This window comes from Heterocephalus glaber, unplaced genomic scaffold (assembly GCF_053883595.1).
Source record: "Heterocephalus glaber isolate CG9 unplaced genomic scaffold, H.glaber_assembly_v1.0 deba00000594, whole genome shotgun sequence".
Lineage (NCBI taxonomy): Eukaryota > Metazoa > Chordata > Mammalia > Rodentia > Bathyergidae > Heterocephalus > Heterocephalus glaber.
This window is the reverse complement of record NW_028258151.1, coordinates 16,369,059-16,384,193: the sequence shown is the minus strand read 5'-3', so window position 1 is coordinate 16,384,193 and position 15,135 is coordinate 16,369,059. Positions and strand designations below refer to the sequence as shown.

The following is a 15,135-nucleotide window of genomic DNA, read 5'->3' as shown; positions in this document are numbered from 1 at the left end:
AAGTTAGATACCTTCAGGCAGATGCCGATTAACCTCTTGTGAAAGAGAGCTATATTCACAAAATAACAAACTTATTTAGAAAGGACATTTTTCTTATAGAACATCAATACCATTATCACATAGAACAAAATTAGAGTTCCTTGATATCACCTAATATAAAATCTACCATAATCAAATTTTCTGGTTTTTGTTTTTGTTTTGTTTTGTTTCAAATACCCTATTACAGGGCTTGACAAACAAAAGTCTTGGGCCAAATCCAGCCTGCTGCCATTTTTTGTTTTTGTGTTTTGTAAATAAAACTTTATTGGGGCAGAACTACACCCATTCATTTATATAGTGTCTCTGGCTGTGTTCAGTCACAACACAGAGTTGAGAATATGTGACAAGGATTGTGGCTCACAATCTTGTTTATTCCATTGCCCTTCACAGAAAACCTTTGCAGATCCTTTGGGAGGCTAGTTATATTTTACACCTTTATCACTTAGTCACATGTTATCACTGTTATCATGGTTATCACTTCATTTTTTTAGCTCATTTTAGTGGGATGGGGCAGGGGTAGGAAGCTAAGGGGTGAGCTCAAAGAGGAACAGTGAGGTTCTAATAAAGGTGGGGTCCTGTCCATACCAGGGTTGAGTGTAACTTGTACAGCTGTGCCTGAGCTCCAACCATCACCATCTTTTGAACAATTCTAAAGAAGATAGTTTTTCTGCTTGTTTAGGGAGAGTTGGAGGCTCCTCCCCTGACTCGTAGGTACTGTGGACCTTGTGGGTGAAGCGGTGCAGAGACACTGGGACAGAAGGCTCAGGGTGAAGGAGAAGTGTTCCTACAGCCTTCATGCCCACTCTTCCACCCATCCCCCTTAGGTTTGAGACCCTGGAACCTGAAATGAATGCCCTGGCAGCGAGAATTACTGCTGTGAATGACATTGCTGAGCAGCTGCTGAAGGCCAACCCCCCGGGCAAGGACCGAATTATCAACACCCAAAAGCAACTCAACCAGAGGTTTGCTTGAGGGTGGCCCAGGGATGGAAAAAAAAATGAAGCAGCTAGGGTGGCAATTGGGAGAGAGTTTGTTAAGGCCTGGAAGGTTGGCTAAAAATGAGGACTACATGTTGGGGAGGAGAAATGATGAAAGAGGATGTCAAGGAGGTCCAGAGAAGCTGGTGACTGGATGGGGAGTGGTTAAGAAAAGGAGGAGGCAAGGGGGATCATGAAGTAGCTGAGTATATATCAAGGGAGAGAAGCTGGGAAGAAGCCTCCAGATGCACCTGGCCAGGGGAGGGAAGCTGAGCAACTGCAAATGCCAGACCACCCCTCCCCTATTTGCAGGTGGCAGCAGTTTAGGTCCCTGGCTGATGGCAAGAAGGCAGCTCTGACATCAGCCCTCGGCATCCAGAACTACCATCTAGAATGCACAGAGACCCAGGCCTGGATGAGAGAAAAGACCAAGGTCATTGAGTCCACCCAAGGCCTGGGCAATGATCTGGCCGGGGTGCTGGCCCTGCAGCGGAAGCTGGCGGGTACCGAGCGTGACCTGGAAGCCATTGCTGCCCGGGTGGGTGAACTGACCCGAGAAGCAAATGCCCTGGCCGCTGGCCATCCAGCTCAAGCCCCTGCCATCAGCGCCCGGCTTGGAGAGGTGCAAGCCGGCTGGGAAGACCTTCGGGCCACCATGCGGCGTCGAGAGGAGTCCCTGGGTGAGGCACGACGGCTGCAGGACTTCCTGCGCAGCTTGGATGACTTCCAGGCTTGGTTAGGCCGCACACAGACCGCTGTGGCCTCTGAAGAAGGGCCGGCCACGCTGCCTGAAGCAGAAGCCCTCCTAGCCCAACATGCAGCCCTTCGGGGAGAGGTGGAGCGGGCCAAGAGCGAGTACAGCCGCCTGCGAGCCTTGGGCGAGGAGGTGACCCGGGACCAGGCCGATCCCCAGTGCCTCTTCCTACGGCAGCGGCTAGAAGCTCTGGGCACCGGCTGGGAGGAGCTGGGCCGCATGTGGGAGAGCCGGCAAGGCCGCCTGGCCCAGGCCCATGGCTTCCAGGGATTCCTGCGAGATGCACGCCAGGCTGAAGGTGTGCTCAGCAGCCAGGTGAGAGCCAGGAACAAAGTTCCCACCAGGAAGAAGAGGAAAATGGAGACCAGGGAAAGTGTGAAGGAGCATGGAAGAGGGGAAAGACCACACTAGTGGGCAGAGTAGCTGAGGAAGCAAGATGTGCAGGAAGAACATGTTAAAAACATGGAATTGGAAAAAGTGTTTATATTAGTACAACTCAAAAGCTAAAGCTTGGAAGTAGCCTATATGTTCATCAACAGATAAATGGATAAAGGAAATGTGTTTATATATAATGGAGTACTGCTGTGCTGTAAAGAAGGATAAATTTGAGTCATTAGTAAAAAATGGATGCACTTAGACCATAATGTTAAGTGAAATAAACGAGACAGAGAAGCTTAAAATATCACATAAGTTTATGAGAAGCCCCAAGTATAAACAATTTTTTAAAAATAAAAGATAGACAATAGGAAACAGGAAACAGATCTTTTACAAATGGGAAGGGGATCCAGAGATGGAGGGAATGGAAGGAGGAGGGAGAAAGGGAATAAAAAGAATTAAGATATGTTAAGTACATGTACCTACCCCCTAAGATGAATGTAAACATTATATACTGCAAACATGTACTAATAAATTTTTAATGTTAACATAACTTATAAAAATTGACTTTAGAAGAAATAGAAAACCTGGCTAGTCATGTACCTACCCAATCAAATCAGTAGCTACAAATAAGACAAATAAGATGGAACAGGATTTGGACTGGTAAAAGTCCTCCAGCTAACTTTCCTTGGAACTTTAGACCCCCATGTTAGCCTCTCCCCTTCCATCTTCATAGTTGGGTGGGCTGTCCTCTCCCATCTCAGCTGTGCCTCTTGGTGGGTCCCCTCTGAGGGGTGGACTATCTGTGCTTTGAGGAGTGAGCTTGTTACCCCCCTCCCACACAGGAGTATGTCCTTTCTCACACGGAGATGCCAGGGACACTCCAGGCTGCTGATGCTGCCATTAAAAAGTTGGAAGACTTCATGAGCACCATGGATGCCAATGGAGAGCGCATCCGTGGGCTCCTGGAGGCTGGGCGCCAACTGGTGTCGGAGGGCAACATCCATGCTGAGAAGATCCAAGAGAAGGCAGACTCCATTGAGAGGAGGTGTGATGAGGATGTTGGAGGGGTTGGAGGGGGAAATAAGTGAAAACAGGGTGGCCTTAAGGATGGAGAGGTAGCACAGGTGAACTGACAGGTGGTGAGGATGGGCTTGATAACCAAAGTGGAGGGGGAAGAATAGGATGGTTGAGAGGAGCTGGACCAGGGTCTCAGAGGGCCTGTCTCCCCCACACTAGGGAAAAATGGAGTGTACTAGGGCAGCAGGCCTGGAAATCTGATATCTGGGGAGTGGGAGTTGTGTGGGGCTCCTTGGAGGCATTCTGCCCCAATAGGAAGACTGAGGCCACTCCATGAGTTAAAGGGGTGTAACCCTTTCACAGAAAGGTCAAGGTTTCACAAGGGGCTGTCATTACAGACACAGGAAGAATCAAGAGGCAGTGCAGCAGCTTCTGGGCCGCCTACGGGACAACCGAGAGCAGCAGCACTTCCTGCAAGACAGTCACGAGGTGAGACTCTCAGTTCCTTGGTGTCCCTGTGGCATCTCCTAGCCTTCTTCCTTTTACCACATGCCCTTGCTCTGAACCTAGAATGAGTGCATCGTGGTATCAACAGAGCCTGTGAGCCCCTTTGTGGCTTCTTAAATCTTCCATGTCTACTGGCCCCCTCAGCCCTTCTCATGTTTCGCCCTCTTCTCCCTCTCAGATGTCCTCTTTCTTCTCCATCCTTGCTTTTGTTTGCTCTAGCTAAAACTCTGGATTGATGAAAAAATGCTGACAGCCCAGGATGTATCCTATGATGAGGCCCGAAACCTACACACCAAGTGGCAGAAGCACCAGGCGTTCATGGCTGAGCTGGCAGCCAACAAGGACTGGCTGGACAAGGTGGACAAGGTGAGCAGTCTGACCGGAGCCGGAAGAATGAGTTTTGGGAGTTGCCTTTGGACAAGGTCTTGGCCACAATCAAGCTGCAAGTGGACCTAGTTCCAGGGCATGGTTCTTTGAAGATTAGAGCTCATGAGGCTCTGGGGCCACACTGCCATGGTGTAAAATTGTGGCCTAGGGAACAAATGTCTTGGGGCTGTGGAATGGTGATGCCGGAACTTTGAGAAAGTATAACTTAATAGGGAGCTAAACTTCAGCTTTAGTTCAGCACCCTAACAGTTCCTGGATCCACTGCAGGATGCCTGTCTGGAGCAGGAGTCCACAAACATGCTATAAAGGACTAGGTAATAAATATTTTGGGCTTTGCAAGCCATTTGATTTGTGCTGTAAACTTCTTGTCTCTGCCATCATAGTTCAAAAACAGCCATAGAGAACATTTATACAAATGAATATGATCATCTTCCAATAAAACTTCATTTATAAAAGCAGGTAGTGGGCCAGACTTAACTCATCCACCATAGTTTGCCAGCCCTTGTTTTTGAGTCTTCCTCTTCCTGGAGCTTGGTCTCCTACCACTCTTCCTCCATTGCTGAGGACAGGTGACACTTCACTCAGCAGGTATTCCTAGAGATCGTTCTATGTGCTCAGCATACTATTAGGTGCTGTGTGGCATATTAAGACACTTTCTCTCCATCAAGGTCATGATAGCTGGGGAGAGGAGGAGACCAGTGCTTTTTCAGTGATTCCATTTGCTCAGCAAGTATTTATTTGGTGCTATTATATGCAAAGCATTATTTTCAGCACTGAGTGTAGAATGAAGGTGATGCCACTGCAGGCTCCACCCTCCAAAACAATGCTGTAGCCCAGGATGTGAGACATGTACATAAACAGCTAAATCTACAGCAGAACATGATGCACTCAAAAAAGCCTGGGGACTATGGAGAGGAAACATGAGAATTCTGGAAGCAGGAGAATCCAGTGCAGTCCTGAAGGATAAGTAGAATGTGGATAAAAAGAGATTTTCTAGGTGGAAGAAAGAGTACGAACAGAAAAGCTGCTGAGAGCCATTTCTGGGGCATCAGTTCTCTGGTATGTCAGCTTGCCTTCCACACACGCTTTCTATACACACTTCTCCAGAAACAAGAATCTTCCAGCCAAAAGGCTGAAGTAGGGAGACCAAGTGGGACTTACTTGCCTTAGTTCAAGTGAGGAGTAATGATCTGAAAAACACAAAATGATAGCAAATAATATAAGTCCACATGCAGCAGAACACTAAAAACCATAGGCACTGGGGAACCTCACATGAGGAAAGATTGCAGTGGCTTTTTTTTTTTTACAGTACTGGAGATTGAACTCAGGGCCTTCACACTCAACTACGTCTCATCCTTTTTTTATTTTTTATTTTGAGACAGTCTCACTAAGTTGCCCAGGCTTGGATTTGCAATCCTCCTGCCTCAGCCTCCCAGAGTGCTGGGACTAAAGGCATATACAACCACAACCAGCACAAAGACTTTTTAATTAAAATGAGATTTGAGCCTTACTTTGAAGGAAGAATAGGGTTTAATATGCAGAGAGGACTGGGCATTTAGAAGAGGTTTTAAACCCCCAGGAAGGATATATTATGAACTCACACAGGAATTTGGAATTATTGCCTACACTTCAGGTCTCTACTACCTTTTCAACTCCTTCTCTACTATCAGACTGTAGCATTCAGTCGTATCTAATTCTAGCACTTACACCTTCTTTGTCCTGCCACCCAGGAAGGGCGTGAGCTGTCCCTTGAGAAGCCAGACCTTAAAGCCCTTGTGTCAGAGAAGCTGGGGGACCTGCACCGCCGCTGGGACGAGCTGGAGACCACCACCCAGGCCAAGGCCCGTAGTCTCTTTGATGCCAACCGGGCCGAGCTGTTTGCCCAAAGCTGTTCCGCCCTAGAGAGCTGGCTGGAGAGTCTGCAGGCCCAGCTGCACTCTGACGACTATGGAAAGGACCTCACCAGTGTCAACATTCTGCTTAAGAAGCAGCAGGTGCGCTGCGGGCCTTTGGTGAGGAGGGTAAACTGCAGGAAAAAGGAGAAGGGCACCCGTAGCTCTCGAAATCCAGAAGGTCACTCTAAGGCCTGGTAGATGACATCTTTTGATATTTCTCAAAGTGACTTCTATGGGCCACTGACATCAGAATTTCCAAAGGTGTGTATCAGGCAGGACAAAGTCAGGAAGCGGGGCACAGTGGTAATTTGAACAGGGAAACTTTCAAGTATTCATTAGTAAAAGATGGTTAACATTAAAGAGCTATCTTAATCTATTTTCTGATGCTATAACAGACTACCTGGGACTAGGTAATTTAAAAAGTGTACAGTTTTGGACAGTGGAAGTCCAAGAGCTTGGCATCAGCATCTGTTTGGTTTCTGGTGAGGGCAACATGCTATGACATAATATGCATGGTAGAAGAAGAGAAGGGAAATGAGTACATGCACAAGAGACAAAAATCCACCTCTCAAAGGTCCCACCACCTCTTTACACTGTTACATTGGGGACCAAATTTCAACATGAGTTTTGGAGGGACAAAGCATGTTCAAATCATAACAGATATAAAGAGAGCTCTATAGTAGAGGTTAGCGAACTTTTTCTATAAGGGACCAAACAATAAATATTTTGGACTTTGTGGGTCATATAGTCTCTGTCAAAACTATTCAACTCCATCCTTGTAGGGTAAAAAACAGTCATAGGCAATATATTTTTTTAAAAAAGGGGGTGGAACTATATTCCAATAAAACTTTATCTACAAAATAAGCAGTGGGCTATATCTGCTGATCCATAATTTTAAGAATCCTTGAACAGAAAATGTAGGGAGCTGCTGTACCTCAAGGGCCAAGGAAGGGATGAAATAGCTGGGTTTCAGTTTGCATTGAAGTGGGCAGAGGCAGAGGCCCACTGAATGCCCTAAAGTTTTGCTGGGGTATCATGGGCCACAGCAGGCCTGCAGCTGGCAGTCCAAGGCTGGCCTGGAGGATGTTGCCCCTGGAGTGTCAGCAGAACTTGTCAGAGGGGGAGAGCCACAGGATCTCTTGCACATTCTATGCAGTTTTGTTGTAGGAGCAAGAAGAAAAGTGTGCTGGAACTTTAGGAGCCCTCTTGTACCAGCCCTCTAGCACTCTCTACTGACAAGCCCTGACATTGCACCAGCTAACACAGGAGAAAGTGTCCAGTTCCAACATCTCAAAGCACAGCAGAGATGACTTTGGGACTGAAAGAATGGTAAACTGATAACAGGCATAGTTATCATACAACCCTGGATTCTTACATGTATTAGAGTTCAAGATCCACTAATCCAGACCAGAAGCGATGCTTTGGGGTGTGCCCTGGGGATAAGAAATTATTGCCTATAATCCTAGCACTCTGGGAGGCAGGGGCAGGAGAAGTGGAAGTTCAACACCAGCCTGGATAACATAGCATGTTGGAGGCCAGCCTGGAGCATAGTGAGATGCAGTCTCAAAACAAAAACAGAAACAAAAATAAATCACAATTGGCTTGATATAGACTAATGTGTCCTAAGCTTGGAGGTGGAAATATGGCACTAACATGTCCCTCCTCTGGTTTGCAGATGCTGGAACGGGAGATGGCTGTGAGAGAGAAGGAGGTAGAGGCTATCCAGGCCCAGGCAAAGGCACTGGCCCAGGAAGACCAGGGTGCTGGGGAGGTGGAGAGAACCTCGAGGGCCGTGGAGGAGAAGTTCAGGGCCTTGTGCCAGCCCATGAAGGAACGCTGCCAGCGCCTACAGGCCTCTCGTGAGCAGCACCAGTTCCATCGGGATGTGGAAGATGAGATTGTGAGTCACTGGGCCCTGGAAATGGGATAAAGTCTTCATGGGCAAACTGCCCCTGCCACATGGCTCTCAAGCCTCCTTCGTGGACACTGGGGAGGTGCCAGCAGTACTCCATTCTCTCTCCCTTTGGCACTCAGAGTCTTCCCCTCTAAGGAGTCTCCAGGATGCCCCCTAGATCCTTTTACCCCAAAGCTAGAGATGACTGTTCCCTGCGCACATCCATAGTGCTAAGTAGTGCTTGCTTCGGCAGCACATATACATAGCGTTAAGTATCCCCATGCTCCAGCCCCCAGTGCTTGCTCTGTCTGCTCCACCTCCACTGACCCCCTCCTCCTCATTCAGTTGTGGGTGACAGAGAGGCTGCCCATGGCCAGCTCCATGGAACATGGCAAGGACTTGCCCAGTGTCCAGCTCCTCATGAAGAAAAACCAGGTGAGGCAGAGGCTAAGGGAAAAAGAAAAGTTCCTAAGAGCCTCCCCCACTTTCCCTGACCCCATTCAGTGCTATATATTCCCAGACTTAGTGGTTCGCCTTTCATCATCTTGGGAGGGCAAGTTCTGTTGGGAGGGGAGTGTGAGGATTGAAGGGGCATCACCATTGTGTCCCTGGGCCTGGAGAGGGGATGTGGGCTCCATTCTCTTTTCAAGGCTTTCAGTGTGTCCTTTCCTATGGCCGGGCATAGACCCTGCAGAAGGAGATCCAGGGCCATGAGCCTCGGATTGCAGACCTCACAGACCGGCAGCGTGCTCTGGGTGCAGCAGCAGCAGGCCCTGAGCTGGCTGAGCTCCAGGAAATGTGGAAACGGCTGAGCCATGAGCTGGAACTCCGGGGGAACAGGCTGGAGGAAGCCCTGCGGGCCCAGCAGTTCTACCGTGATGCCGCTGAGGCTGAGGCCTGGATGGGTGAGCAGGAGTTACACATGATGGGCCAGGAGAAAGCCAAGGTGAGAGCCAGGGCAGAACCAGTCTATGTGGCAGATATTTCCTCCCCTACACTCTTGACACCCACTGTCCCCTCTCCTAGGATGAGCCGAGTGCCCAAGCAGAGGTGAAAAAGCACCAGGTGTTGGAACAAGCCCTGGGTGACTACGCCCAGACTATCCACCAGCTGGCAGCCAGCAGCCAAGATATGATTGACCATAACCACCCAGAGAGGTGAGCTTACAGGCCTCAAAAGGGACTGGCCCCCAGGGGATAGGGAAACCTGTTCCTGGAAGGTGCAGGGATATAGCACTTTCTCTAATATGTATAGAACATTCTAGAAAGCTGGAGAAGCGGGGACTTGGTGAGGAACCGAGGGCCTAATAGGGACAGGGCCCTAGAGAACAGGCCAGGAATCAGCACAGTGTATCATAAGCATCATGGTGCACCCTCTTTGCAGCACACGGCTATCGATCCGCCAGGCCCAGGTAGACAAGCTGTACGCCAGCCTGAAGGAGCTGGCTGGGGAACGGCGAGAGCGCCTACAGGAGCACCTGCGGCTGTGCCAGCTACGCCGTGAGCTGGATGACCTGGAACAGTGGATCCAGGAGCGCGAGGTGGTGGCTGCCTCCCACGAGCTGGGCCAGGACTATGAGCATGTGACTGTGAGTGCAGGGAGGACACCCTGTGGTCAGTGCTGAAGGTTTGAGGAGCCATGGGAAACTAAGGCCTCTAACAAGGCAGTGCAGCGGGGATCAGGGGCACAAGACCTGGCAGAACAGGCCCTAGGTTTTGAGGTGAATAATTTGAAGAATTGTGCAAAAGGGAGACATGGGCTGAGCATAGCAAAAAGAAAATTAAGTACCAATCACACTTTTTCAACAGAACTTAATAGAACAGGGCTTTAGATTTCCTTCTACAGATTGGGGATTTGGACCCTCATGGTACAGAAATATAGACCAGAGTTAGAGAATCCTTGTCTAAGGACTAACAGATTCAGCATACTTCCATTGCCTTTGCTAGGACTAGGGGGCATCAGGGAAATACAGTCACCTACTGCCTAATGAAATTTTGGCCAAGAACGGACTGTCTACACAGTGGGGGTACCCTAAGATTAGACCACCTAGTGATACCCGAGCCATCTTAGTTTGTGTAAGCACATTCTGACAACATTGCCTTCAAAATCCAATTCTCAGTACACATAACTGCAGGGTGAGAAGCAGCTATAATGCTCATTAACTCAGTGGTGGGGGTCTCAGTTTGCAGGGACAAGACTCTGTCAGGCAGGGACCTCACCCACTAGTGTCATGTTCTTGTCCCCACAACTTCTTCTTCTGCCAGATGCTCCGGGACAAATTCCGTGAATTCTCCAGGGATACAAGCACCATCGGTCAGGAGCGTGTAAACAGTGCCAACACTCTGGCCAATGGGCTCATTGCAGGGGGCCATGCTGCACGGGCCACCGTGGCTGAATGGAAGGACAGTCTCAATGAGGCCTGGGCTGACCTGCTCGAACTTCTGGACACACGGGGTCAGGTGCTGGCTGCTGCATATGAACTGCAGCGTTTCCTGCACGGCGCCCGCCAAGCCCTGGCACGGGTGCAGCACAAGCAGCAGCAGCTTCCAGATGCTACTGGCCGGGACCTCAACTCTGCTGAGGCCCTGCAGCGCCGGCACTGTGCCTACGAGCATGACATTCAGGCCCTCAGCGCCCAGGTCTGACCCCCATGGAGGAAATGAGAAAGGCTGAAAGGAGACTGTAGGAAATGGGGTGGGGTGTTCTAGGAGCCAGGGGGCAAATCTCAGAAATGCTGGAAGGATTGCACCCTGGAGGTCACTCAGAGACAAGGTTAGAATTGTTCCAGGAGCTGGGTGTGGTGGTGTACATCTGTAGTCCCAGCACTATGGGAGACTGAGACAGAGGGTCACAAGTTTGAACCTAGCCTGGACAACTTAGTGACTCAGCAAGATCCTTTCTCAAAATGAAAAATGAAAAGGCCCCAGAATGTAGTTCAGTGCAAAAGCCTTGGGTTCAATCCAAAGAATTATTCCTGGAAAACATCTCCAGCCAAGAGACATTAGTCACTTCATTCCCTTTTAATGACAAGCCTTGTCAACATTTTTAGGTGGTCCTAGTGACTGAAAGATTCTTCATTCTGTACTAAAATCTGCCTGTTGTTGACACCCAGGCTAGAGATTAGGACTTGTTCAAGTAACACAGATCCTTTGTCCATTTACACCCAGATTCCTGTTGCAGGCTGCATGTCTCATTTTTAGCAATCTTTGAAGTTCTTCATGTGCTGGGAAGGCCTCTGAAAGCTCAGTTGCCTAGTAGCCCTAAAAGCCCATCCCCTGGGCTAAGCCCAGGCCCCCAGATGAGACTAACAGGACAGAGTATAGCAAGGCACCTCCCTTCACCTGCCCACCCAGCCCATTCCTGACCCTCTATTCCTTCTCCTGCCTCTTTGCCTGGTAAAACAGGCAGGAGGTAGACAGCAGCAGCCAAGACCAAGGGAGGCTATAGCTCCTTGGAGTCTCCCTGCTTAGTCTGTCTCTGACCTGGGGCCCCACAGGTCCAGCAGGTGCAGGACGATGGCCATCGGCTCCAGAAGGCCTATGCTGGAGACAAGGCTGAGGAGATCGGCCACCACATGCAGGCTGTGGCTGAGGCCTGGACCCAGCTTCAGGGAAGTTCTGCTGCCCGCCGCCAGCTGCTGCTGGACACCACAGACAAGTTCCGCTTCTTCAAGGCTGTCCGGGAGCTGATGCTATGGATGGATGGGATTAACCTGCAGATGGATGCCCAGGAGCGGCCCCGGTGAGACCCATGGTGCCCAACAGCCTCCATAGGTTGTGTGGACACGTGTCTGTGATGGGGCTGGGAATAATGGGTGATACTGTCTCTGTATCCCTCCAGGGACGTGTCCTCTGCAGATCTTGTCATCAAGAACCAACAAAGCATCAAAGCAGAGATAGAGGCCAGAGCAGACCGCTTCTCTTCCTGCATTGACATGGGGCAGGAGCTGCTGGCAAGGAGCCATTATGCTGCTGAGGAGGTAAGGCTGGGCCAGCCTCAAAGAGCAAGCTCAATGCTGATTTTTCCTAAGTATTTCTTTCTGCTTCCTCTCATTCTTTCTTTGCAAGAAATCTTTCACTTTCTGACCCCTCAGTGCTGTTCAGAGATTTCCCATATGCTATCTTTCCTCCAGAACTTTCTCCTCCTCTTCCTCCTCCTCTTCTTCCCCTTCTGTGGCACTGGGGTGTGAACTCACGGCCTTCACAGCCCTTTTAAATTTTATTTTATTTTTGCAGTACTAGGAATCAATCCTAGGGATACTCTACCACTGAGCTATATCCCCAGCCCTCTCTAACTACTCAAGTGGTACTTGGACTTGCAGTCCTCCTGCTTCAGCTTCCCTCAGTGCTGGGATTACAGATGTGTCCCCAGACCTTTTCATTTATTTATTTATTTATTTATTTGGTATCGGGGATCGAACTTGGGTCCTTGCTTATTTTGAGACAGAGTCTCACTAATTCACTAAGTTGCCCAGGCTCAGCTTGAATTTGGTTTTTTTTGGGGGGGGGTACCAGGGATCGAACTCAGGTCCTTGTGCTTGCGCAGAAGGCGATGAAACCACTGAGCTAAATCCCCAGCCCCCAAAATGAGTTTTCATCCTTTTTTTTTTTTTTTTTTTTTTGGGTACTGGGGATCGAACTTGGGACCTTGCGCTTGCGAGGCAGGTGCTGGAACCACTGAGCTAAATCCCCGGCCCTAAGCTTGAATTTGTAATCCTCATGTCTTGGCCTCTCTGGGTACTAGATGACAGGTGTGTGCTAGTTCTACTTCTTAAAATCACAAGTTCCCCTAGGTAGCCCTCTGGAAAGGCCCTACTGCATGCTAACTCACGTCTCTGCCCCCCAGATCTCAGAGAAGCTGTCTCAGCTGCAAGCCCGGCGCCAGGAGACAGCTGACAAGTGGCAGGAGAAGATGGACTGGCTCCAGCTTGGTGAGCCACTGTGGGGATACCTGGTCCTGGGAGGAGGGGCTAAGCATCCTTTCCTGTGGTTTCCAGGCCAGGAGGGATCAGGAATCCTGGCACTGCTCTGGGGCTGTGCTTTCTTCTGTCCCTGTTCCTAGGGCACTATCCTGCCAGTGCCCATTCTTTTTTTTGTTGTTTTTTGTTTTTGGTACCGGGGATCAAACTCGGGTCCTTGCGCTTGCACAGCAGGCGGTGAAACCACTGAGCTAAATCCCCAGCCCATGCCAGGGCCCATTCTGACCTGCCATCTCTCTGTATCCCACAATCCTGGCAGTTCTGGAAGTGCTCATGTTTGGTAGAGACGCAGGGATGGCAGAAGCCTGGCTATGTAGCCAGGAACCACTGGTGCGGAGCGCAGAGCTGGGCTGCACAGTGGACGAAGTGGAAAACCTCATCAAGCGGCATGAAGCCTTCCAGAAGTCTGCAGTTGCCTGGGAGGAACGTTTCAGTGCACTGGAGAAACTCACTGCGGTGAGAGCCATGGGTCCCCAGGGTGCCTGCCACCACCCTGCCCTGGACCTGAGCTCTGTTCTTGGAGCATAGCACTGGCATCTCCTTGGTGTGAGCTGAGAGTGTCCTGTTGTCACCACCATGTTAGGACTCATCAGACTCCATCTCCCCCATTACTTGTCCACACCTTCTTTTCACATTCTCTTCTCTATCCTGCCTCTTTCATCAGACCAGAGCTGAGACTTTTCAGCTTCCCCCATGCCTTGCTCCTTAAATGAGGCCTTTTACATGCTGACCTCAGCATTTCTTGATAGCTGGAGGAGAGAGAGAAGGAACAGAAGAGAAAGAGGGAGGAGGAGGAGGAACAGAGGAAACAGCCCCCTGCTCCAGAGCCCATAGCCAGTCTGCCTACAGGGGAGCTGGTAGATGGCCAGACAGCTCCCAGCGCTGCTCGGGATGGGTGAGAACTGGGACACTTGGGCTTGGAGAGGGAGGATGTCTGACTTCCCTTGGAAGTCAGGGAGTATTTATTCTGTGTCACCTTTGACTATTCCAGAAGCCAGCCACGGCAGCTACCAGCACCCAGCCTCAATGGGGTCTGCACAGACTCAGAGGTAACGCCATGTCCCTGGGGATCTCCTTAGAACCCTCCCCTGCACATACACACTCTCTCACAGCCTCTTGTGCTTGCAGCCCCTATTGGAGCAGCAGAGACTCGAGCAGAGCAGTTTCCCAGAAGGATCTGTGAGTCCCCCTGGAGGTGTGGGTGTGGATGCCTGGGAGATGAAAGGACAAAAATGGGTGGGGAATCCTAGGGGTGAGAGAAAGAAGAGCTCAAGAGAAAGGGGAGCTGGAAGACAGCCATAGAGCTTCCCAACCTCCAGGTAAAGCACCTCCTAACTCATCCTTTTTTAGAGAGGGCGTTACTGGGGACAGAACCAGGGACGGAACCCAGGACACTTTTTATTTTTTAGAGACAAGGACTTACTGAGTCATTAAGTTGCCCAGGCTGGGCTCAAACTTGTGATCCCCCTGCCTCAGCCTCCAAGAGTGCTGGGATTACAGGAGTGTGCTATCATGCCTGGCTCTAATATTTTGACACGACATTGTTTCTCCCTAACAGGGGACTGGTGCAGGGGATGAGGCCAATGGGCCACGGGGAGAGAGGCAGGCCCGGCCCCTGGGCCCAGCCTCTCCTGTCATGCCCCAGAGCAGGTCATCAGAGTCAGCCCATGTTGCCACGCTGCCCACTCGAGGCCCTGAGCTCTCTGCCCAGGAGCAGATGGAGGGGATGTTGTGCCGCAAACAGGAGATGGAGACCTCTCTCAAGAAGGCCGCCAACAGGTACCCACACTGGCTGCACAGTGTCTGTCATCCCTAAGTTTCCTGTCTCTGTGGAGACTTCCCTGGAGCCTCTTCCTAGACCAAGAAGGGGCACCCCATAGTATTGTGCCCTCTAGGAAGGGTAGGATTCAAGACTGGCACAGGCCTTGGGGGAGGACCAGAAGGGCCCTAAAGACAAGAGGGGAACCGCAAGTCCAAGGATATCTGAGGCGGCCCAGGGTTTAGGCCCCACCTAGCTAGCCAGTCCTCCCCTGACCTGGGCTCCTGACCCTGCCATGTCCTGCCCAGATCCTGGCAGAACGTGTACTGTGTCCTGCGGAATGGGACCCTCGGCTTTTACAAGGATGTAAAGGCAGCCAGTGCGGGAGTGCCATACCATGGAGAACTGCCTGTCCGCCTGACCAGGGCCCAGGGCACCGTGGCCTTCGATTATCGAAAGCGCAAACATGTCTTCAAGCTGAGGTAGGAACTGGCCAGTGCTCTCAAGAGGGAAGGAGTCGGGGCTGACACAAGGTGGGTGGGCTTTAAGC

The 15,135-nt window shown here is 50.4% G+C and overlaps 1 protein-coding gene across 7 annotated transcripts in view; it reads left to right on the top strand.

Annotated features, from left to right (window-relative positions):
* The window catches only part of Sptbn2 (spectrin beta, non-erythrocytic 2), a 40,117-nt gene that overhangs the window by 22,952 nt on the left and 2,030 nt on the right, over positions 1 to 15,135 (top strand). For 4 of the 7 annotated variants that reach the window (XM_004852275.4, XM_021264516.2, XM_004852276.3 and 1 more), the window contains 21 exons: positions 864 to 1,001; positions 1,329 to 2,085; positions 2,991 to 3,193; positions 3,564 to 3,654; positions 3,892 to 4,038; positions 5,790 to 6,053; positions 7,630 to 7,854; positions 8,194 to 8,283; positions 8,534 to 8,794; positions 8,875 to 9,005; positions 9,232 to 9,436; positions 10,113 to 10,487; positions 11,345 to 11,589; positions 11,689 to 11,827; positions 12,694 to 12,778; positions 13,086 to 13,282; positions 13,576 to 13,721; positions 13,818 to 13,875; positions 13,955 to 14,005; positions 14,385 to 14,605; positions 14,894 to 15,067. In XM_004852275.4, coding sequence (XP_004852332.1) covers positions 864 to 1,001; positions 1,329 to 2,085; positions 2,991 to 3,193; positions 3,564 to 3,654; positions 3,892 to 4,038; positions 5,790 to 6,053; positions 7,630 to 7,854; positions 8,194 to 8,283; positions 8,534 to 8,794; positions 8,875 to 9,005; positions 9,232 to 9,436; positions 10,113 to 10,487; positions 11,345 to 11,589; positions 11,689 to 11,827; positions 12,694 to 12,778; positions 13,086 to 13,282; positions 13,576 to 13,721; positions 13,818 to 13,875; positions 13,955 to 14,005; positions 14,385 to 14,605; positions 14,894 to 15,067 — 4,203 coding nt within the window. The remainder of the gene's footprint in view (positions 1 to 863; positions 1,002 to 1,328; positions 2,086 to 2,990; positions 3,194 to 3,563; positions 3,655 to 3,891; positions 4,039 to 5,789; positions 6,054 to 7,629; positions 7,855 to 8,193; positions 8,284 to 8,533; positions 8,795 to 8,874; positions 9,006 to 9,231; positions 9,437 to 10,112; positions 10,488 to 11,344; positions 11,590 to 11,688; positions 11,828 to 12,693; positions 12,779 to 13,085; positions 13,283 to 13,575; positions 13,722 to 13,817; positions 13,876 to 13,954; positions 14,006 to 14,384; positions 14,606 to 14,893; positions 15,068 to 15,135) is intronic. The other 3 variants (XM_087204988.1, XM_087204989.1, XM_004852277.4) reach the window with 1 other exon arrangement.